Raw genomic sequence first — 25,007 nt, 5'->3', positions numbered from 1 at the left:
GCAAAAAATTATTATTCCAGCAAAAATTAAAGCCTTACTTTTTATTTTATGAGTATTCTTCATGAATCTAATGACGTTGCTTGTAAACAAGAGGGATTTGGCCGTATTAGAGAAACAAAAATACTGGTGTGCTTTTGTTCTTTCCGTGTTAGAAGAAAAATGAACAGTGCCTATTGTCTTCTTTTTTTTGATGGTACATGATAAAGGTTAGCTACGATGAAGACTTAATTTTGGTCTGCTTAATATTTATAGCTTCATTCATTGAAACTTTTTCCCATTTGTGTTGAAGGGATTTTTGTCTATAAAGAACAAACTTAAGATATTTTAAGGTACGGTAACATGTTTTGGAAGAAAAGTTGTTTTCATCCAACTAAATGAAACTACATTGTTACTTCATAATTTGGTATTTAGTATTAGAGACTTTGATTTTTGAGATAAACTTAGCCATTTAGTTCAACTGATTTCTAAGCTTCGGTGGAATGCATTTGTAATCATATACAACAATGGCATTGGGTTTTGTCTTGCAGCAGTAAATAGAAGGAGGTATGCTGCTGTTTGTTTTGTTGTGTTAGGGAGATGCATTAGATAGGTTGAATTTGTTTTCTTGTTTGTGGGGTTCTTTCATTTCTGTTTGGTTCTGGATAAGCAGAGGATTTTTTTTAAAAAAAATTGTATTTTATTTTTTCCCCCGAAAGGATTTAAGTGGCTTTGATAAAGAAACCTGTGTATTTTGATATAGGAAAAACTAAAGCTGAATGCTTAGCTCCTTTGAGGGACAAAAACAGGCAGTGGAATGGAAGGGGGAAGACTGTTTTTATATTAACTCTTTATCTGATAACATTTGAGAAAGATTTCTGAGGGCATTTCTTTAAAATAATGACTGATCATTTGGGTTTCTGTGCCGGCTATTACCCACATTTTTCACATATTTTCGCTAATTCTTCTTACTACCTGCAGAGGGAGCTTGTATATGAGATAATCAGAGTAATCAAGGCATTCAGGGCTGAATTGTTTCCAGTAAGTACAATTTTCTTTTGCTGTGCATTCTCTGTTATTCAGGGCAAGAAATCCTCTGCAAGGGAACTTTTAAAAAGATTGTCCATGAGTAGCAGTAAACAACAAAAGGCAAAAAATTTAAGTTGTTAGTAAGCAAGAGCTGACATTATAAATACCTATTTGTATTTTGAAAAGTGCCTTTCTATTGAAAGTGTAAAAAGGAACTGAGCAAAACAATTCTTGCATGCAGAGGTACAAGAAAACAGTTTTGGTGCTCTGTGTGACGGGAAGCAGATTTCAGTTGTATAAACTGTCTTTTCTGATTCTGAAAATGTCATGTCAGTGTGAGAGAGACAGCACAGTGCTCTAAGGGCTCAGTACCTCTTGTGCAGAGCAGTGTGCTAGCCAAAAAGCGATAGGTAAGTCTTTTCTATTTATGCAAGCAGTCTTATAAATCATAATCAAGCTGATTGCAGATGCAAGGTTAACAGTTAAATTTGCTTTTTCTGTATTATAAAATATAAAAAGGTGAATGATTCTATCCTAGTATAATTGATGATTTTATACAATTGTACGTAAGCAGGCAAACAGTGGAAAGGATTGCTGGCTTAAGTTTTTAAGAAAAATATGGGGAAGAAAGAACAAGGAGTATCAGAATGTAAGTTTATTTGCAAATAGTAATTTAAACATAATGTGAAGAATCAGAAATACTTCAGTGATTTTCTTTAACACAAATGAAATGATCTGGTGCATTGCAGGTTTTATAATTTGTATTACAGTGATTTGGATCGTGAAAATATATGATCCTTCAAAAAAAGTTGAGACCTTTTCAATGAAGAAAACAATAGAGCTTTGTTTGTTGAACAAGAAGCATAATTAACAATACATGAATTTTGTGCTATTTATCTCTGGAAAAGTGGTGGCAATCATTTTACTTTAAAATATTTCAGTAAATTTAAAGATGATTTGCTATAATGCTGCTAGGAAATAAAGCAGTATGCATGCACATTCCATAAAACAGATGCAGCTCTCTGTAATGTGCTCTCCTGGAATAGATTATGCCACATAAATTGGTCCAAGAGTTGATTTTTTTTTTTAATTTTATTTTAGTTTGGTTTTGTTAGTTTAAGTTAGCAGAACTTTAAGCTGAACATATTCATCCTAACATGGTTTTAGTGTTTTAGTTTGGATTCCCTTTTTAAACACCAGGAAAGTTTACCATATCTAAAAGAGCAGCAACTCAGTGTCGATTTATTATTTATACTGGCTAATCCTTGCTAATGTGAAAAGTCAGCTTGTTATTGTAACACCAAATGGCCCTCTAAGTAGGGAAACAGTTAAGTAGATCTCCTGTAATAGGTTGTTGTCTAATAAAGAGATTTATGGTATTGGCAAGGGCTATTGTATAGGTATTACCCTCTCACAGCATGATCATGTATTATCTTAACAACTCAGTGCCACGTTTATGTTGAGCATTTTCATAACAGGGTAAGAATATTAGCCACAGCAATTACACTCCAATAGGATTATAATGGTAAGACTTACAGAAAATATATAAATGTCTTTTACAGAGATTTTGATAGGTATTGGGAGTTGAAAAGTTGCATCGTGCTTTTTGCATGGGAGAATACTGTTGTATTAGCCATGATGAAGAAAGAGAGATTTCTTAATTTAATCTTGCTGAGGAATTATGGGGAGGCAATGGACATAATCTTTTTTTACACAATGCATCTTTTTCTGTCCCTGCAAGGTAAGGATGTTTCAGAAATTCAGTTCAGTGGAGACTGCCATACTATACAAAAATCAAGACGTATATGTAACTTTAATTCTTTTGTGAGGATAATACAGCTGGGATTAAGATGCATTCTTTTGCAGCCTTGTATTTTGAAGGTAGAACAGTGAAAATTTACTTGCTATGTTGGAAGAACCTACGTGAATAAAATCATCTTCCTTCATTTTAACAATAGCGTTACACACATTTCTGTTTCACTGGGGCCATTTTTTTAATGGTGGTAAGCAACTTAACTTCTTTTAAAAATGATTACAATCAACAAAAGTGACAATAATGTCATACTTGTACAGTTTTCATGTAAGTGACATTCAAGCTGTTCCTTCACAAAAATTCCATCTGTTTAAAAAAAAAAAAAAAAAAAGTGAGACATTAATACTCACTCACTTGGCAGAAGCAGTGTTCCAGCCACGTTTAGTAAAACTAATTATGTTTTATCAATAAAAAACACTTGGGGGAAATGACTGAACAAAATACTTTGGGTTCTGCAGGCATTTATGAATAACTGCGTTAAGTGTAACAGAAGTTGGAATGGCTAAAAGTAACTAAACAGCCTTACATTTTAAGATGATACCTTGAGATACAATTCAATAAATACTGGAATAATAAGTGTTTAAGCAAACATACCTTTTTCTCTATTGTACTTTAACAAAAATAATAATTAGGATTATTCCAGTTTAAGACAATGTATAAGATAACCACTACTATTGTAGAAGAACTTTCCAATATATGTTCCGTGTATTGTACACATCCATGACTAGTATTAGCTAAATTTGTAAGACATGTTTCCTAGATGTTTGGGATTAATTCTATGTATAAGACAATGCGGAAAGATTCTGTGACCAGCTGTCTTAAATTGTTATTGATTACCAGAAAGTAGAGGAAAGATGCACCTGTTTATTTTGACAAGAAATACTCCACTTCTGATGGAAGTGCTGATAGAAAGTAATGTTGCACACAGGTTTGAGTGTTTTCTGGTGGATTACTAGAAAATAGCGGAGAACTCAAAACTACATTAAGCAATGAATATTCAAAGCTTTATTTTTCTTGTAATCATTATAGCACTGTATGACTTACCTGTCATCAGTATTTTGTACATCTTGTATATACACAACCAGAGCAAAATCTGGAGCTTGGTCTTTAGTGTTGTATTCAGAACAAGAATTATAACTGATGAATAATGTTTTCAATTTTAGAAAAACTCCTGTAGATTCTTCGATTGGCTTCATGTTTCATTCATTTTGAGCTATGGAAAACGATTGTATCTTTTGTCCGTAAGTAAAAAGCAAACACAAAAGGATGAATGTTACCCCCTGATGAATGTGGAGCTCCAACTGATTTAAGAGTGTGAACCGTGACTGCATTGTTGAGGGCAGAGCTTGGCTTGTAGATGCCAACTAAGAAAAAGCAAATACTTAGAATAAAAGGAAGAATAACGAATAAAAATTAAATAACAGGTAAAACAAATTTTTCAATAGTTTAGGAAATTATAAATCTAATATTTAAACTATTAAAATATGTTACAGTGCATTTGCTTTAGAAAGCTTTCTTAGTGATACATGTGTATAATGCTCTAGGAGACAATCTGTGTTTGAAAGAGAAAAATATATGCGGAAGTACTCTGATTAAATTGTTATCCATTTGCTCTCTTAAACCATTTTTTGAGTATACACACGTAACTGTAAGATGAAGATTTGCCTTTTTTTTTTTTTTTCTGTATAAATCCCATAATGAATGGTTTCTTAAAATTAGTATTCTTCTGTTTGCGGGACAGTAAATTAAAGCACAAATCCACACTTTAGTCATTTTATTTGTAGCATGCATTAAAAATGAAGCCACACTAAGTCATACTTAACTGCTTGTGGACAGCTAACCCTGGAGAAAGGGATAAGAGTTTTTTTTCCCTTTTTTGTTGATCTTTATTATTATTATTATTATTACTCTCTGTTTGGAACAACAGTGTTGTTATGACTAACAAAGCTTTTGTATTTGGCAAATGGAACACAAGTAATCCGTAGTTCTTGGCTCATGACTGAAAAATCTGCCAAACAGAGCCCTTAAAAACAGTCTAACTTTTGAAATATACCTGTGAATGAAATTCTTCATTACACTGCTGTCATCTGTATGTAATTCATATATCATCAGTGCTTCTAATGGTATTATTTCTGGTTACAGAGATTTACATCAGTGGACAGTAGCATAATTAGAAAGAACTGTTTAGAGCCTGCTTGTGAACATACAGCCACACGGATATTTTTTTTAGACAATATAGTGACTTTTGGTGAAATCAGTTCTTTTTCTATTACCTTTCAATTAATGGTTATTTAAATATACAAAAAAAAATTAGTTGAATTCTTTGTCCTGCTTTGATCTTTGTATATGTTAGACTGCCAAGATTCTATAAACAATAAGTTTTAGTTCTTGTTTATTTTTCACAGAAATCACTTGATATATGAAATGAAAAGAATACCTTTACCTGAAAGAATACTTTGTTGGATGTAGTTTTATGTTAAAAAATGTTTATTGAAATTCCTGCACATTAATTGAAGGAAAGTCAAATAAATGAAAGGTCTACTAGCAGATAGCCAATGCATTATTGATGCTTTTTTTTTCAAATATATATATAAACCAATGCACCAAATAAAGCTGAAGAATTAATATTATTAAAACTAATCTATAGGGAATTTGTAAAAAAAATACCAGGAGTAATGGGAAAATTTGCTGCTGCTTCAGTGCAGCAGTTCGTACACTTACGCAGTTTGTACAACTGTTTTCATGACTTCTGTACAGTTGAGAGAGGTTATTAATGTCTCCTAAATCACTTAATTTCAGCCATTATTTAAGTTACATAGAAGAACAGCTGCTTAGGCCTAGTACATGTAGGAAATACTAGGTGCTGCCAAAACAACTTCTAAAACATAACAAATATGTAATTTAAACATAGGATTGATAATACGTAAATTAAAAAATGCATTTAACCATGCTCTGTGGAATTTTTTAGGTTCACAAATGGTATGAAGAAGTATTGTGCTCTGAGACGTGTGGTTTATTTAGTAGAGTCCATCTGACTGTTGAACAAGTTGTTTCTTTCTTAAAATAGTAATGAAAATATTTGAATGCACAAGATGTTTTAATCCAAAGAAAAAACGGTGTGTCTTTTTTATTGTAGTCTGGAGATTAGAGCTTTCTGGGGACCTTGTCTGATGCTTAACTCTTGTCATCTTCCTTGAAGTGCTAGTCCCTGTCATGGCTGCCCTGCAGGTCTTTGGGAATGTACGAGTCCTTTTGTGCTCTAAAGCCAAATGCAGGGCTAATTTTCAGTTGCTTCATAGTAAAACAGAGGCGTAATTACTACTAAAAACAGAGGCGTAATTACTACTAATTCAGCTAATCATCAGGAACTGGAGGTAGTCCCATCTGCCCTTCACCTCAAAAATTAGCTCAAAAATTTTTCATGATGCAAAAATACAGTCTCCGTGAGATGAAACATTGGTGTCTTGTGTGAGCTGTCTTCCGATGAAGATACTCGGAACCCAGGTTTTGTCCTTTTTCTGTTATTCACAGACAAAAAGTCAAAATCTCCATTTTAATGAAGATATTTCAAAGAACAGACGGGCTTAGAAAGACACTGTATTTCCTTACATGCTCCTTCCTTTTAAACACGGGAACCCTTAGGCTATAAATTAGAGTGCTTTACCCTGTGTAGCTGATCTCGGTCTGCCCACTAGCAAGGAGAAGAGTTAAATGAAAAAAAAAAAAAAAAGTTGTAAATGGGCTTGGTGGTTTCGTGCTTTTCAGTTTGTGGTTATCTTATGTCCCCCTCATGTCCTGTTTTTGTCAATATTTTCCTTTCACCTAAGAACTAAAGCAAGTGGGAGGAAAAGTAAGTTGAAAGAATGTAATTATGCCAGAGATGCATTTTTGTGTGGGAACTTTTATAGTGTCTTCATGTAAATGAAATTCACTATGGAAACCATAAGAGCACTTCTGAGCAGAAGGGTTTATCCTGTGCTTCATGGGAAACACCAGTTTGCTTATCTCTTTTCCCGGAAACTGTACACACACGCACAGAGGCTGGAGCTTGTCTCTGACCATTCTCCGGGGCTGCAGATGAGCTATGGAGGGGACTCTTGAGGGGATGATGGAGGGGTCTCAGGCGATGAAGTGTGGGAGTCTGTGCATTTTTATGAACGTGCAGAAATTGGAGCTACCTCAGTGGATAATTGTATTTTGCATTTTTTATTTTTTCTTGGTGTTTTTTTTTTTTTTTTTTCCTCTTGGCATATTCTCAGGCATGCTCATTGGCATTCAGACTTTATCTGAATGCTTACTTCTGGAGAAGGAACAGTCAATGTAACAGATTTAAAATCAGAAAATCCTCAAGGCTGTATTGACAAACAATGCAGCATGGTTGTCCTGGTTTCAGTTAGGACAGAGTTAATTTTCTTCCTAGTAGCTGGTAGAATGCTATGTTCTGGCTTAGGATGAGAAGAGTGCTGATAACACCCCAATGTTTTAACTGTTGCAGAGCAGTGCTTACCCCAAGCCAAGGATGTCTCAGCTTCTTGCTCTGTCCTGCCAACGGGCAGGCTGGCGGTGCAACAAGAGCTGGGAGGGGACAGACCCAGGACAGGTGACCCAAACTAGCCAAAGGGGTATTCCATACCATGTGACATCATGCTAAACAATATATAGGGGTGGCTAGCTGGGGGAGGGGGACCAGACTGCTCGGGGTTAGGCTGGGCATCGGTCAGCGGGTGGTGAGCAATTGCATTGTGCATCACTTGTTTGTACACATTATTATTAGTAGTACTATTATCATCATTGTTGTTATTACTATTATTGTTATTATTATTTTCCTGTCTTAATAAACTGTCTTTATCTCAACTCATGGGCTTTACTTTCCCATTTCTCTCCTCCATCCCAGAGAGGGAGGGGGGAGGATGAGCAAACGGCTCTATGGTGTTTAGCTGCCGGCTGGGTTAAACCACTACAATGGTGTATGGCCCTGTGCTGCAGCCTGGGCACTAGCTGCTCTCGGCTTTGCTGGTTGGGCTCTGGAATTGGTCCTATGGACCACAGTCTTTATTTCTTAACCTGGAACGAGGAGTAACATAGATGAATTTATTTCAAAGACTTTGTATTTGTTAGCTTTGTCAAAGGTTCTTGTAGGATTTTAAAATGTTCTGCAATGTTTGTTATTTTTAAAAATTAATCATCTTGTTGAATAGTGTTTCCCAATCATCTTGAATTATTGATGTTTTGGTCCTTAGTAGAAGGTCAGTGATACTTTTCCTCCCAGACAACAGCCTGTTCAACCCCAGTTTAATGAGTTACATCTCTGTATCTGTAAGAGAATGACAACATGAAAGAATTTCATAATTATGGCTTACTGAATGGGGCTCAAAATGAAAAATGGCAAATAGACTTTTGTGTAAGCCCAGGCTTTAAGAAATCAGTGCTTGGTAAATACTGAAGCAATTGCTGTTTGAATTTGGAGCTGCTGGTGGACTAGAGGAATGCAACATTCACTACTATGTTTAAATATTTGAAAGCATTTAGCTGAATATATTTTTATTCTCAACTATCTTAAACTGTTCTTAGAGATTGTAGTTTTCATAAATATTATTTGAAAGTGAATGAAAATAGAAGCAAAATTTGAACAATAATTGAATGTCTGCTCAGAAATGTGTGTATGCTTGAGTATGTCTGTCTGCGTATTTATTAATACAGTATTTTTTCTATAAGAAAATATAAAGTGTCCGCTATATTATGTGATAAAACCATGCAACAGAGCAGGAGAAGAGATGCCACAGACAAAGGTCATGGCCAGCCAGGAGGAGCCTTGTTTCCTTTGTCCTGTTCTCAGCCAGCTGGTCTGTGTGTGCACGCCTTCCAGTTAGTAAATAACAGCACTGCGGAAAAGCTAACAAGTGGTATTTACTTAACAGTCCTGAAGTAATACTGTAAAATTGAAATTGTTTTTGATTTTTGGTGACCAGAAGCCATTGTGGTGAAACATCTGGCTGTTGAAATCATACGCTGTGCTTGCTGTAGGCTCTTCTTGTATTTTACACCATATTAATTTTGATTTAGATACTTTTATTTTTAGAAGATCTGTAAAATTGCTATTTTTAGGTGAAAAACAGCAGATCACCTTTTGAGTAAAGAGGCATTAAAATAAAACAGCAAATTCCTAGGGAGCATGTTGATAACCAGTCAGGTGGAGTGCTCTGCCAGGCCTTGCTCTGCCACTTCTTGCATATCGGAAAAAATGGGCCTTTTTTGCCTTTTCTTGTGTTTTGATCTGTTATTCCGCCTCTTACCTCTTTTTATATTTTTCCAGAAATTAAATCTCAGTTCAGCCCAATAGTGATCCATAAATAAACTGCACATTTATTACTATTATGACCTCTTCTGGACTTGATTTTTTTAAAACAACAATCTTACCCAGAATCTGCAGTAGATGTGTTGAAACTGGTCGGCTGTTTTTTTTATTCTTCTGGCACTGTGAAATCATCAGTTGTTTATAGCATATGATTGCTTGCAGAACAACAAATGTTTCTAAATAGTTGTATGCAGGTACACATGCAAGCATGCATCTCATTTTGCGCTCATGCCGGCCTTTCCAGTAACATCTAGTGTGAACGTTAGCTTTCTGTCTCCACATCCCTTACTGCTTTGACTTGTCCTTCAAGTGGAGTGTGGCTTCTGGTGTGGACTGGTGGATAACTTCTGGGTGGATAACAAAGTTCATGGCTGCAGGTAGCGTGTCTTGTGCTTAAATTCGTTTTTGTGTGTTGGGTCATGAAAGCATGGTACCATTCCTCGGTGCCGGCAGTCAGCTCGAAGGAGGAGGCATTACACTTGGATATTCCACACGTGCAACTTGTTCCCTTTGTGCACTGCTCTGCGTGCTCCCAGTTCCCTGTCAGCTTGCGTCTATTCACTTCATTCTTTCCTTGCTCTCTCAACCACTGCTGCACCTCACGTGTCCCCTCCTGTGGTCCTGCCTCCACATAGTCAAGGCCCAGGTATGGGTCTCCCCTCAGGCCTTCCCTTCCGTCAGCTTCTTCCCCCTCTGTGCTGCCCCAGTGCTTTCTTGCTGCCACCGCCTGTGGAGCTGGCTGGGGGGGATGCCATTTTCAGCTCTGCCAACTCCCTTTGCTGTTTTTCTTCTCTTTTTCTTCTTTTTCTGTGGCCTCACAGCATGGCTCTCACTGCTTCTGATGAGTAATATCAGTACAGGGCCATCTACCTGTCAGAGGTTTCCTCGTGCCTCGGGTTAAGTGCCTGCAATGCAGAGGGCTGGGTAGTGTTATTCAGTGCTACATATTCTAAATATTTAAGTCCACGGAGCACCACTTAGATCAGCGTGCCTTTCCAAGCATCTCCGTAGCTTGCATGACTTGTTTTGCACATTAAATAAATCTTTGGGCAAGCTGTGAAATACAGTGATCTAGGTAAGATTTGGAGTTTTTCAGGTTGCTGAATAAGAAGCGGGTAGAAAAGCATGCGTTTTCCAAATGGGAACAGCTCCTCTTAAATTTACCTCATGTCTGTTGAGCTGTCAGCTACTCTGTCACTGCTAGTGTTGTAATGGAAGGCTTAAAAATGTATTCATGAAAACGGGATTTTGTTGAATTTCAAAGAAATTGTTATTTTTGTTAAAAATAGCAGATCAGACCAGAAGGTTAGACTGTCTTCAAAGTGTCTGTAAAAATATGCTTAAGACCCAATTCTGTTCTTTGCTATGACAAGAGAAGATGACTTGTAAATTGCCTTACATGAAAGTGAGTTTGATTTAAAGTATTAATAAAATCTAAATTTGTGCGTTCTTGCTGTGGGGACTGAAGATTTTAATTTAGTGGAATGCCAGAACAGTTTTTTTGTGCTCGGTTTGATGAGTGTTGTGTGAGAATTCCATCTTACTAAATTAGGGCAGACATATATATATTACACTGTTTACAAACTGTTATGATTAAAATCTGTTAAATTTCGTATTTAATATTCAATCATCTTTGAGCAAAAGTGTTACCTAGATTTCTCCTCAGCACTGTTAAAATGGATGAAATAGCAAACGTTAAACTGAGAACGAGCGGAAAGCCCCGCCTGGGTTTTGAGAGGGCCGTGAGATCCCTGCAGCAGCTGTAAGCGCCCAGGATGCGCATAGGGCTGGGGCATGGCAGAGTGGGTGTGAGGGTGCTGGCTGGGGAGCAGCCTCAAGGGAAGTCCTGTGTCAGAATCGTCTTTCACTGTGCTGAAGAAAAACGGTAAGAATTTATCGCTTTAATATAAAGCTGTGTTCTTACAGGCAGCGAACAGTGATTTAAACATTTTTTTATTTTAAAATGATAATCTGAAAGTCAAAGTGTGTTTGAGAAAAAAGAATTTGTGGTGCTGAAGTGCTTGGGCTCCTAATCCCTGTGCGCTGCCTCCTGTGACAGGGATTCTGATCCTTGAACTGTGTGTGGGAATTGTAGGCACAGACCTCAGCATAAAGAAACCATCAGTCCAAGGAAATAATAGATACTAAATGTACTTATATGTTATTTTAAGCTTTTGCCATCAGTCCAGAAATTATTTTTGTTGGTTTTTTTTTTTTTTTTTTTTTATTTCCTGGCTAAGCCTGGCTTCAGCCCTAGTTGCAGATATTTTAAAACCTGATAGCATCAAAAGGTCCTGAGTGTTAGTTGTCAAGTGCTGTGCTGGTGTTGCTGCTGTCTTTTATTATCTTACTACTTTGATTTTCTTAATCTCTCTTATAACGTGTCAAATAAGAATGTCGAAGATGTCAGGAGAATATGATGATAGTCATTTTTTTTTGAGCAATGTTTTGACATAAAAATAATGTTAAAACAATCATGTTTAAGCAGTTCATAATGCAAAAATGGGGAGATTAATTACTAATTAAAAAGAAAGGCAAATTAAATGTATTCTACATGTTTACTTGATCCAGTTTGGCGTTCTCTCTTATCTCTAGGTACGTTGATACAAACTTTGTTTTACTGTTGTACTATTAAATGATAATACCAGTTGGAATACGACTGTTTCATTCAGTGTGTAGTAAGGGTGATTGGCAGGCTCTGTTATTCGGCTGTCCACAGCTGAGCTGCAGGGGTTGAGCTGCGCTGGCAGGGCTGTGTGTAAAAGTTTCTGCCGTGTTTGCCAACTGTGCTCTTGGCTCCAGCTGACATTACATGGCTCTCGATTCCAAAGCCTGCTTGTTAGCCAAACTCTCCCTAAAAAATTATTCTGGAGTTGCTAATTAAATAAAACCTTTGATGTTTATTTTATGTCATAGAAAGACATGCATTTTTTCACAGTAGATTCTGCTTTGGTAGAAATACCTTTTGTTCTTCTTTTTTTTTTTTTAAAAAAAAAAAAGGATTAAAAAGCTGTAATTGGTATTAGCAAAGAAATTAACTCTTGGAAACATATTGGGAGCTTCGGTTTCTTGTAAGTATTTAAATCATGTGATTTTACCAGGTTCTTCCCTGAAATTCTTTGCATGCATACATTTTTGTTTATTTTTCAAGTATTTTAAAAATTGTTCTACTACAGATGATAACTGCATCTGGTATATAATTCCATTGATTTTTTTTTCCCCATAAGCTAAAGTTATCAGTTGCACTGTAAAGGTATAATTTATGCCAAACCAGTCTAGAAGCTTTTTCAGAAGACTGATAACAACTGCTTTTATACATATTGCTATGTAAAATGCTTATTAATGTTAGCAGATGTTGCACTTTAATCCCCCAGAATGATTGTTTGGTAGCAGCAGGAGATTTATTAAGCTTGAGTTGTGTGAAATTGTGTGTGCATAAGCTGCTATTTAGATTGTAAAAATGCCATTGAAAACTGTTAAAAAGTTCTAACTGTAATTGGCAGAGAGGTATTAGCTGTTCTAAAAGAAGTATATATGTACCATTGGCCCTTGTGCTGTAACCTCTTTATCATTTATCTTCTTGTATTAATGTCACTGAATTATTAATTCATGAGCAGGGTTGAATAGGGTGAAGTCACTATTTAAATGTGTGGCATATGTATCCTTATCGCTGGAAACATGAAAAGAGTCATTTTGTGTTATCTATAAAATGGAAAAGACATTTAAAACTTCATTTACGGTAATCCACTTCACTTTCCTGTAAAACATCTAGATTGTTGCTACCATAATATAATGTTCATATTCAAATTTTGTAATCTTTCCACTCTGTTCACTTATAAATATTGTTGATAGACAAATGTAGACTGTTTTCTTTTTAGTTGCACTTAGAGTTCATGAACTGTAGCAGAAGATAGGAAGAACAGTTTTTTAATAAAAACAATTCTCTTTATCATCTAGTAAAAGAATATAAAAGCTATCATTTAAAATCCTAATGTAATCAAATTATAGAAAAATATTTTTTCCAAAGTAGCGGTGTCTGTTACGAGCAAACGAGACCTTATTATTTACAAGAAATTTTAATTGTTTGACAGTGTTCTTGGTCTGCTTGATAAAACCACATAATGTGAAAGGTTATGTTGTTGCTAACAGATGTGTTAAATTGATGCTATGTCTTAAACTTTACCTATGCTGTGTGAATGATATTAAAAAGGAAAAAAAAAAATGTATGCAAAATGTACCGTTTTCAGTCACTTCATTGAATAGAGATCATTTTCCATTCAGCGTTTCTCAAAATTCTTTGAGTGGAAGTGATTGAGCAATTCTGTGTCCTCAAGCACTTGCTGCGGCTGGTGTGGCAGTGCTGGAGACAACCTCTGTTCCATTTTGTTTTATGGCTAGAAGGTAATGCTTCATACCTCCCTTTTCACTGTACATGGGAAAGGTGTTCACTGTTTCCAAATTGTATTTTTCTTCTCCCTCACAGGGAAGAGAAAATACTATCTAATGCATGTATGCTAGGGAGGTGCCGATTTTACACAGTGGTACATCCAAGTAGTAGGAGCTTTTCTGTCAAATTATAATTTAAAGCTCTTTCGGCTCATAACTTCTTATTAGTTTAATTATTAGAGTTTTCCAACTTATCTTTTCTACAAAGGGAATTTAAAAGTGTACTGAAATAGTTTTCTGTTTTTCTGTTACAGCTTAAATAAAAAAAAAAAACAAAAAAAACAAACAAACAAAAAAAAAACCCACACGGTTCACCCCAGTTAAATGGCTGGTAGTCATCCAGCTGTCTGTTTCAGTGAAGAACAGTCACCTGAACATTCATTGCTCATTCAATTGTATAAAAAAATACTCTTAATTATAGTTGCACCATTAGATGACTAGGTAGCTTGTATATCTTTGTAGAGGCCATTATCCAGTAGCAGAAATGAAATTGTTGTTTCGTTGTAGAATTAGGCACTTTTTGTATAGATACTGAAGATTTGCCACACCTATTGTGTATGTTTTGGATGTTCTTGATGATATGTTGGGCAAAAAAGCAATTTATTTATGCGTAGGTGCAAGGAAGAGTTACTGCTGTCCATACAGCACTGGCATATATGACCTTTGACCCATAATTTATTTTTATGATTTTTATTATGAATATATGTATTAGAAAAGCTAATTATGAGTGAAGGAAAAGTTTGATTTTTTTTTTCAGGTTTTTGAGTAAACCTTTCAGTGAACCTGAAAGATATCATCTGACAACATCTGCTTCCTTTCTGTACTTAATATATACACACAAGTCTTCCAAAGGGTTATGTAAATTCAGAAAAGTTTCCACCTGTAAATCATATTTGGCTGGAGAATCTCACATGTGCTTAGAAAACAGTGTGAAGACCTTTCCTTATTTTTTGTTCCTTCAAGGGTGACGTTTTTGAGCTGCCCACCATTTCTTTCCTTCCTCCGTTGTCAGAACTACAAATTTTGATAATGCTGTGGCTTGTGACTGAAATTGGGATGGCAGTACACAGCACTTCTCAGGTTTCTCCGCAAGAGGTTATCCACCACGTTTTAATGACTAAATGATTTGTGAAGCACTTGATAAGACTTTATGGAATTATTCTTACAAAAAGTGTTTGTTAGTATGTTTTTTTTTGTTTGTTTGTTTGTTGTTTTTTTTTTTTTTTAGAACTAAGATGTGGTCTTCTGGAGCCCTTGACAGGTTGCTAGTAAGAAAACGCTATTATCTGATCACTGTAATGCTAATTATGCTTCACAGGAGAGAAGAACACAAACAAAAAACAATAGTAATGTATTAAGAAGGGGTTATTTGAAAGAAGACAAAGAAAAATGCTCAAGTACAGCATGCTTCCAAACTTAATTAAAAGCGTATATAACTGAAATGGTCTTTCAGCAAATGCACTGTTGTGATTCTATGGTAAATTCTAATATGTGAGGTTATGATGGAGGAAGAAGTATTTGAAAATACCTTTATATGTCTATATTTAGCCAGAGGTTTTTCACATTTCTTTGTAAGCTCGTCTGATATATTTTATCCTAGATTACCTCACTGTTCCCAAGAAATCCCTTTTGGTAATATTGATAACCCAATATATGACAGATTTTGGTCATTATTATTTCATTTAGTGGTCATATGTATAGACCAAGAGGGAATCTGAATATCGATTCACTGAATGGCAAGTAACAGTGATTTATGAGTCAAGGTTTCAACACAGTGAGCCAAACACAGTAGAGATTACATTTTGTGCCACCATTGATTTTGTTTCATATTTCACTGCACAATGATTAGGCCATGGTCTCACAGATGTTGACATTGGAACCATATTCTTCTGTAAGCATAAAATATGCCACTAATATATACCTAGTGCACTGTGTATATATCTGTGTGCCTCCAGCTTCTGATTTATAAAAAATGATAAATATTTTTCAGTTACTTTTGGAAGAGTTGGTATTTTTTCTAGTGACATCAAAGATTTTTGACAGAATTAAAAAACAAACAAACAAAAAAAACACCTGACTTTGCTGCCCACAGAAGCTTCTTCTTGAAACTTGAATGGTATCATTTCTGTTGAATACAGACTGCATGCACTGATCTTCAGTACAGCGGGTAGAAACCAGGGTGCTTTAAAATGGATGCTATCACAGGGCCTTCATTAACCTGTTTGATGATATTCCTTGGCAGATGCCTAGAGGAGTCTTTGATGCGGTAGTTTTAGCGGGCTGGTGCTACCAAACCGAGATGTGTAGACACATGCGCATGAATGCAAGGCAGCTGCAGCGTATTGGGGCTGAACAACCTGTTTACCCTAGTTACAGCCTAGGTAAAAAATGCTGCATTCTTGTTCATGCTCAGCCATAACTTGATTTGGGGAGTTAGCAGCTCACGTATGTATTGCTGGTGGCTGGCTGCTGGTGTTGTGGGCTGGCTGCTGGTCTTGTGGGGCCATTTCACCTCACCATGTCACTATGAAAGGCTCAGGTGAGCCTGGTGGGCTGCTGGGCCTAAGGGCAGAGTGGTTCAGGTGCCCCACAACCACGGCAGTTGGCGGGAGGAGCGCCGCGTGGCTGAGCAGGTACGGGCCTGCCAAGAGCAGCCCTGGGCCAGATCCAGTCTCATTTGTTTTTTTTTTTGCCTGCTTCCACTTCAAACAAATGCTCTGCTGTGAAAAACACTTAGGGTGGGGCTGGGTGGAGGGGGGTAGAGGAAGTATGGGCTTTGTAGGGCCTTGTCAAGACTGCCAGCAAACAATTCACTGTCTTACAAGAATTCAGTGTCCTTGGTTGATACCAGCCTTCTATTTTATCATTTTTTTTCCGAGGGAAATAAATGATATATTTTAATATAAATAAATTATTTTGGAGTATTTCTCTTTTGTGAGGAGTTTGGGAAGCCTTTGAATTTTCTTCAGCTCTTATGATTGCTGCTTTCAGTTTGTCATATGGCTCTCCCTGTGTTTTTTATAGCTATTCATTATTTTCTTGTTTATTTTTGATGTTCATAAAGTCTGTCCTACGTAGGTTTGAAAATGAGAGCTATTTGTTTTGTGGTTTAATGAAGAGAATGGCAAGCAGCTTCAGACTGTGCCTCTGGTGTCCAGAGCGATCAGCATATTTAAGATGCTCAGCATGACACTCAGATATTACAGCTGATAACGGTTGTAATTGACTTACAACATCTCTTTCCCTCCCCCATTCTTCGGATGCTTGGGATTTATCTCTGAGACCCCAGGAAGATTTAGCGACGCAGAGGGCAGCGGTGTTAAAAAGGTTTTACCTTAGCCGTTTGAGTCAAGGTGGTCTGATTGAGCGGTGCGATGTCAATTCAAATGAAATACCGGAAATTTGTAATGAGGATTGAGTGACACTCCCACCCCCCTCCGATTCAGAGTATTTAGCAAAGGCAAAAAGAGAAATTCAGCCTTGGCAAAAGGAGAGTGCCTGGAGCCAAAAAAAGCCATTCTTATTAGCACTAGCAAAGGTTTACTTTGCTGGCTTATTGAATGAAAACTCCCTAGAGTGTCCAGGCTTTATCCTGTGTTAACAAGATGGGGCAAAGCTGCCTTGTCGGGAATGGAGCTCGGGTAACATGTCTGTAAAACACGAGTGAGGCCAAGCCCGACTGGATGAGAAAGGAAAATCTTCATCTCTTCCTCTTAAATCCTATTTATTTTCTCTGTGAATGATTGAGGTAGACCACTGAGCTGCCGTGTACTGATGGACTGAAGTGTAATGTTGCACTGTTGAAGTCGTGTCAGCGCACTGTCTGGTGTCGTGTCTTGCATAGGTAGGTCTTGCATTTTGAATAATCTACTGTTCTCATTAGCTGGGAACCCAGAGCAGTAGGGATGGGTATTTTTGTGGTCATTCTAAATTTAGGGTACACGTGTTTATTGCGTGCTATTTCAGGCTTTCCTCCGGCATGGAGATGTCATTTCAGAGCACAAGGCAGCTGAATGCACAGAAATTGCATTTTTGTTTTAAGATTGGATGACCTTGCTCAAGTCTTGTTCTTACTGTGTTACACCCTTCCCTGAGACAGCATTCCTTGCCTGCAGCTTGGAAAGAGATATTTTGGGTTAGAAATCCACTATTCAAGGTGTTAATTGACAGGGACTGTTAAATACAGAAAAGAAGAAAAGACTTTGTGGTGCATTTTTAGTATTGGATTGCTTTTAATGGAAAATAAGTCTTTGTTAATCAATTTTAGATAGAACAGAGTTGGCCTTTCTTTTCTTCTCGCAATATGTGACTTAATTGGAACGGATCAGGCATTGATTATTTATCATAGCTACTAGAAGGATGCTAACTAAATCAGTATAGGGTCTTGCTTGCCTTTTTTTTTTTTGGTTTTGTTTTGTTTTGTTTTTGTTTGTTTTGTTTTCTCCAAGATTTCACAACTTTGAAAATTTTATGCAATGTGATACTGTGGCATCAATGCAAAATTATTAAAGTTATTCTAAAGTTGACTTACATTAATAACTGTATTGAGGATTTGGGAATAACTCGTATTGAATGCATCTGAAGATATGTTAAATGTTGCAAACTAGAGCTGGATCTTGTTGCAAGTATGTATAATACCAATCATAAACAATATTGGTCTCATTCTAGTATTTTACTAGTGTAGCTTAGAAGCTTTTACTAATCACACTGCAGTAATTGAATTCTTACGTTACAGATTATAGAAAATTTAACTTTTTTTTTTTTTAAATTTGGAAAGCCTTATGGTGGGAAGGCACGTGGACGCATGATTTCTCAGGAGACTATGTAGTCTATTATATTGTATGAATATATATCTACTCACCCATGCCTCCTCATCTCCCCCCTTTCCTCTGCAGAGTGCCTCAGATATATTACAGAATTACTTAGTTTCATAAACTGGGTTATGAAAGGCAGTGGGGGTGCTGCATGTGTGGCAAGGTAGGTCAGGCAGGATTTATAAAGAGCACTGCCTGGGATCCACTCGTTCCTTGGCATGTACAGGCTGCATGGCCATGGCACGAGTTCCTTACCTTGCTCTGCACCACTGTCAGTAAAACCAGTCTGGTTTTTATTTGTGTAATACAGGTGTTAAAGCATAACTATGTTGCAAGTGCTTCACAGTGTTTCAAAGATCATTTGGAAAATTAAGTGCTAGATTGTGAAATACGTTGCTGTTAGTCTGAAAGGCTTTCAGCTAAAGGAAAACATTCTTGCTTAGCTAGAAAGATCTCTGCTTTCCTGTCTGGCTTAATTGCCTGAAAAGCTTGGAACTGGAGGGGAGAGGCAGCTCTTGAGCATGCTGTGTCAGTTGTCCGGAAGCTCTTAAAAGACCCTTTTTTGGCTTTTGAAAATAAAACCTTGGGAAGGTTAAACACAGTAGAGTTGGAAAGAAGCAGTCCTTTAGAGGTCCTTCTCTTCTAAGATGAAAGTATTTCAAGGAGCATGCTTGGAGCAGCTTTCTCTTATCTCTGGGGTGCTCTTAAGCAGTGTTGCGGGGAGGGACATGGTCAGCAGTGGCACGTATTCTGCAGCTGCTCTTCCATCTGTAATAAGTTTTAGAAGTACCGAGGAACAAGGAAGCAAAGTAAGATACTAAGATGTTGGGGACTTGGAGCACAGCCTATGAATACAGTATTAAGAGATGCCCAGTACCTTTGTGGGGTGCAGGTTTGAACATCAACATTTCCATTACTGATCTAGCCTCCTTGAACAGCACATATGCAAAGGAACTTAACAAGGTGAGCCGCTCTGTTTCCAGTAGAGTTTTTTTTTATTTTTTTTGTTTTTCTACGAGAGACTGCAGTATGGCCCAGAGGTAGGGATTTAAGTTACAACTGAAATTTTCTGGGCAGCTTTTATTGCACTCTGAAATTCAAGCAACCTTTTGCTCTGGGGAATCTCTCTCTGCTCCACCCACATGCCCAAACAGTCAGCTATCCAGAGAAAAGGTTTATTAAGGTCCGAGGGGAAATAAGTTATTTGTGCAGGATAGCCACTTGCTGTTGTCTACTTTTTGTGTTTACGAAGAAGTAACTTAATATGGCTTTTCCTGGTCCTGCTTGTTTGGTTTGGGATTTGTTGTTAGATTCCACTGACAGTCTCCATATCTCTGACAGATGCATGGTCAGGAAGACACGAGTGACGGCAGTGTCTGGAGTCAAAGTGTGCTTTGGCTCCAGTTTATGTCTGGGTACCTTTTTCAGGATTAGCTTTTGTTTTGTTGATGAATAGTTGGTTCAGAATAGTAGCATTAATTTGTTTGAAGCCGCATAGAGCTTCTCAAGTGTATATGTTGCTTTAAAAATTGATCACTGTGAAGCTGTTGATTTTTATTGAGAAGAGAAGAAAGAAGCAAAACTAAAAGCCATTGCATCAGTTTTCAAACATTGCATATTTTTTTCTTGCCTTATTAGAAAAAATGTGTCATTAATAGTCTGGTAGATGTTGGTTAGCTTATTTTGAATTCTTTTTGCAGCAGCACACTGAGTTAAATTTTATGTCTGTAGGCTACAGCAATCTAGAGAGAAAAATACATTGCACACAAAGTACTTAAATTTGTCCTAAAATAATTTCCATTTATTCTTAGTTGAATAGTTTCTGCTGGTTTTGGTATCATAAAAACATCAGTATTCTTTCACAAACATTTCTTATTAAAATAGGTAAGTCAGTTTACAAGGTCAGAATCCCTTATTTAAAAATCAGCAATAACAACTACAGAAAAGTGTTTGCCATGAATTATTTTGCAGCTATTTCCCAGAGAGATGCTAGGTATCTCTGAAGGTGCTCTGACTGTTTTTGTTTTTACTACAATGTCCCCCTACTCCTCCCAGATTTAAAAAAAATAAAAAGGGGGGGGGGGCAATGAGATTAGGGATACTAATACACAGGTATGTCACTGTCCACTTGAAGGTGAAGGAAGATGTTAAATCTGGGTATGCAGCAATATGTTATGGAAAAAGCAATAAAAATTAAGTCTCAGAAAGTCAAAATTCTCTGGACAGACTGGGAGTAATCAGGAGCCAGACTTAATTTCACTTTTAGTTATTATAGTTCCTCATCTATTTTCTTGGATTATTCTGATTGCTTACTGAAATTATACTGATTAGTCTGTGGTGTCTGAAATAGTTTTATGATTTTTCATTTGCTACAGCTGAAAAATAATCTAAACACTTCCTCAGCTTTTAGCTGAACTATATCCATATTTTTTTTTATTTTTATATAATATATATTAATTTTATATATTTTATTTTATTTTTATATCCTAGTGGCAGTTTTTGCTGCTTTACTCAGCAGGAGCTCCTTTGCAATTGTAATCTCTCCTGAATGCAGTACATCTTTTGTGGACTTTGATATAAATATATATGTTGCAAAATGTGCTCAGACCAGTGTTAAAGATACAGAGATACAGTATGACTCCCTCTCATGACTGCTACTGTAGCAGCTGGTGTATCACCATCTAAATTGAGGGCACATCTTTTACCTCCAGGCATGTAAGGCTGTGCCAGAGAGAGCCACCCTGTAGCTGGCCTGCCCTGGTGCACTCTGCTTGCTATTGCATGTCGTTTCTTCAGACATGCGCAGATAAAAGCACCTGTGATTGAAGAGCACCTGTCTGTAGTTGGAAATTAGAAAAAGGGATTGTTTTTATGTATAAATAAACATAAAATCAGTTGCCCTCAGATGGCAGTTCCCTTTCATTTCCCCACATGTGAAATCACAAGCACGCTTGTGTTCTGCGAGGAGGATCCCCACACTGAAGTGGCATGGCTCCCGTTACAGGGGAGCCAAGTAAAGAAGCGTGGTTGGCTATTTAATAATCCCTATTCTGCCACAGTCATATTGCCTTCATTCAGAGCCAGAGAAACTGTACTGCAGTGTTTTCTGTTAGTTCCATCTTTCCCTCCTTGCTGGAAAAAAGTCAGCGCCAATCTTGTTGCTGTCTGTGTGCTCAGGGAAAAAAATATTATCATTGATTAATATTAACATTCACTAATATAAAAGGAGTTAGCACTTATTTCTTGTTAAAATGATCTGTAGTTCATAGTATTTCTTTGCCTGGGATTGTGTGCTTTTCATCCTTTCCAATTCTCTTTGGCAAAAGGGTAAAAATATTTTTATATCCCTAAACATGCTCCAGTACTCGTAAGACTTGTAAGTGGCTCTTGGATCCTGACAGTTACATTTTTACTAAGCGCTGGCATAGACATTGCAGTATGTTTATAAACTAATGTTAACTTCAGATATTTTAGAAATACATCTGCACATGAAAACGCAGTCCTGTTCATCAGTTTTAGAGAGACCAAGCCAACATGGCACCAGACTCAGCTCTTTGGAGCTGTAATTGCTGCTACGTTCAGAGTTGTTCTTCAGGAGTTGTTTTGTGTATCTGTAATACACAGAGCCATCTTTGCACTTAAAAATCATTTATACTTTTATACTGATGTTCATTTTTGGCTTCCCAAATTCTAATAGTCTGAGTTGATATAACCTAGCACAGAGATGAGGATGCTCATAGTTGCTGGGCTGGCTGGTGCAAGAATGGAGCCACTGGCTAAGGGGAGCTCTGTGCTGCCAAATCTTCTCTCACAGGAACTGTACTATTTCTGTAATTTTATTTTTCAAATGCAAATCATGGTTTTAAGATTTTTTTCCATTGGTACGGAGTTTACAGGAGCAGTGAAGTTAGATTTGTTTCTGATTGAGAAATACTTGTCAGAAGCAGTAGAGTATCGTTCATTACTTTTCTCTGAAGGTGTTTATTACATATAAATGTATCAGACTATAAAGTCACAAAGAGACTTCCTAGCCAAAAAGATAATTTTGTCAGCAAAGTTGTTGTTACTACTTCTTCTCTGAGGCTGCTGACCTGTGTGTGTCACAACAGGGAAGCCCAGAGGTGTGGCAGGGAGAAGACCTGCAGTGTTACTGCTGGGTGGTGTTGCTTTGCTGCCTCCAGCCCCTGCATGGTTTGAATCACTAAGACACGAGGTATGGCCCTAGACTTAATTTTATTTTTTTTTTTTATTTTTATTTTTTTTTTTGAGGTAGAGAATGTAGGCAGTGTCAGATTTGGGAGAATGGGAAAAGCTTCACCTAAGCATCTGCAAATACAATTTCTTAAATCCAGAGAAAATTCTTTTTTTTTTTTTTTTTTTTTTTTTGTTCCACATGTCTTAGTGCACGTACATCAATAACATTCTTACTTTCAACTTTAACATGTACTGTTATTTGGCATTCTGTTTAATGATCACTGACCTTCAGAGATTACATCCCACAAACCTGCCAAATTCTCAGCTACAGTACAGGTGTACCGTCAGTTTTTATTAAAATGTTCTACCTTCAAGTCAAGTAAAATTTGGTATTCCAAATTATTGGTGTTCAGCTATTGATGAACATTTTTTTCCCCTTTTTCTTTCAAACTCTCTCCTTCTGCAGGTATGAAGATGAATAATGCAGACCACTGTTTTCGATGATGCTGGGCTTTTATAACTGGATTCATTAAGGAATACAAAGAAAATTCTTACAGGGATCAATAATGGTGTCTTCTGGTTGCAGAATGCAAAGTTTTTGGTTCCTGCTCACTATCAGCTTCCTGCAGTGTACTGAAGGTAAGCTTTAGTTTACTTGTTTACTTTTTACTTGAGTTTGCAAATGAGATGAATGATCTGTATAATTAATTTCTGTTAGACTACTTGAAGCTTCAGGATGTCAAACTAAGAGTATCTGTGTCAGGTTCTAGGTTTAATTTACAAGATTAAAATTGTTATGTTTTTTTTTTTTTTTTTTAAGAAAAAATATACTTTGTGGTTTTGATAAAGTATGGTATGTTGAAACTGGAAAGTTCAGGCAACTGAAACAGTATTAATACCCTTGACTGGTAAGTTCCTTATTTTTGGACTCTTCTATTTATTATTTTCCTGTTCTCATTGTGCAGCCATTTAGAAGCAATGTGTACCATGTTAAATGTGATATAAAATTTCTAAACAGTGCAAATGAAATACCTGTTTTGCTTTTCTAATTTGGCTGGCTGAAAATAAAATGACAATCACTTCATTAAGATTAGAACTATGCACATTAAATTTCAGGAAATAAAACTCAAAGTGCATACAGAAATAGCATCTACTTTAAAAAAATTTCTTTTAAAAAAGGGGAAAAATACTTCACTGCTATTGAATATAGTGATTAAAATAGCTCTTAAATTAAGGAGATAAGGAATAAAAAAGCTTTTTAAAGAAAACTTGTATAATCTATCTTTCTTTCCTCATAAAATCTATCTCCATAGCTGTTCTTGTAGACTTAGTAATAAGTCTTGTACTTAGTAATAGACAAAGCAACACAAACGAATGATCAGGAAAGCATAGTTTGTGAATTTATAATTACAAATATTTGTAACTTGAGGCTATTCCTGTTTATAATCATTTTATTTGACTAGATTACAGGTAGAAATACTGATTTGGTAATAAAATAGCACTTCCGTGTCTTCTTACATTTTTCAGTAATTGGTGTATAAAATATAGGCTTCTTCAGTGCATCTGTCATGTAATCTCACCATCTTTTAAAGCAGATACATACCTTACACTGTCAAAATTCTTTGAATTTAAAGCTGGATTTTTAGAGGAAAAAAAAAAAGCAAAGCTGCTGTGTCTCCCCCTCTCTTCTTTCCCAAATCTATATAAACATAAAAGATCTAGTCCCTAAAAATGGTAAAAACAAAGATTAAAAATATAAGTATTGTATAAGGGGTTCCACATTTACTGTATAATTTCCTAGATTCTATTCTGGACTAAGACTTGGGTTGTGACAGACAAGCTATGCTAAAATAGATTGTTCATTCATATATATATGAGAATGAATGAATAATATGAACATACACATAGGACAGAGACTATATACTAAGAGACTTCCTGAAGGCTTCTGAACATTGGAAAGTCTTATTTCATTTAAATAGCTTTCACATTTAATTTCTCCTCTCTCCCATCTTTTTTCTTAAACATTGCAAGGATGATATTAGAAAACTGCCTTGCCAAGGCGCGCTGCAGTTCTTGCATGGTTTCATTAGTGATGGTGATTCCGATTTGGTAGCTGCTGCACTGCTTGTTGTCTGTCAAGTATGCAGTCTTCAGTAAAATCTCTGTTTTATAAGAAAAGTCCCATCAGCTGGAAGGTAAACTGTTTTTCAGCCTCTTTGACAGATAAGGAAGATAACTGTATATTAAGAGAACAGAATTGTTAATTTTACAAAAGGCTAGTTAAGTAGGTAACCTGTGATAATTTTAAATGCACTTAACACTGCAAAAGTGGTTGCACTAGGGTGTGGGAAATAGAGGTAACTATTTATGTTTTAAAATG

The 25,007-nt window shown here is 36.4% G+C and overlaps 1 protein-coding gene across 22 annotated transcripts in view; it reads left to right on the top strand.

Annotated features, from left to right (window-relative positions):
- Positions 1-25,007, top strand: part of ADGRL2 (adhesion G protein-coupled receptor L2) — a 391,077-nt gene that overhangs the window by 240,080 nt on the left and 125,990 nt on the right. For all 22 annotated transcript variants that reach the window (XM_072041980.1, XM_072041981.1, XM_027463168.3 and 19 more), the window contains one exon: positions 23,094-23,266. In XM_072041980.1, the coding sequence (XP_071898081.1) occupies positions 23,194-23,266 (73 nt within the window). In that variant the 5' untranslated portion in view covers positions 23,094-23,193. The remainder of the gene's footprint in view (positions 1-23,093; positions 23,267-25,007) is intronic.

Source organism: Anas platyrhynchos, chromosome 8, assembly GCF_047663525.1.
Source record: "Anas platyrhynchos isolate ZD024472 breed Pekin duck chromosome 8, IASCAAS_PekinDuck_T2T, whole genome shotgun sequence".
In the NCBI taxonomy this organism is placed as follows: domain Eukaryota; kingdom Metazoa; phylum Chordata; class Aves; order Anseriformes; family Anatidae; genus Anas; species Anas platyrhynchos.
This window is presented reverse-complemented; position numbering and strand designations above follow the sequence as displayed.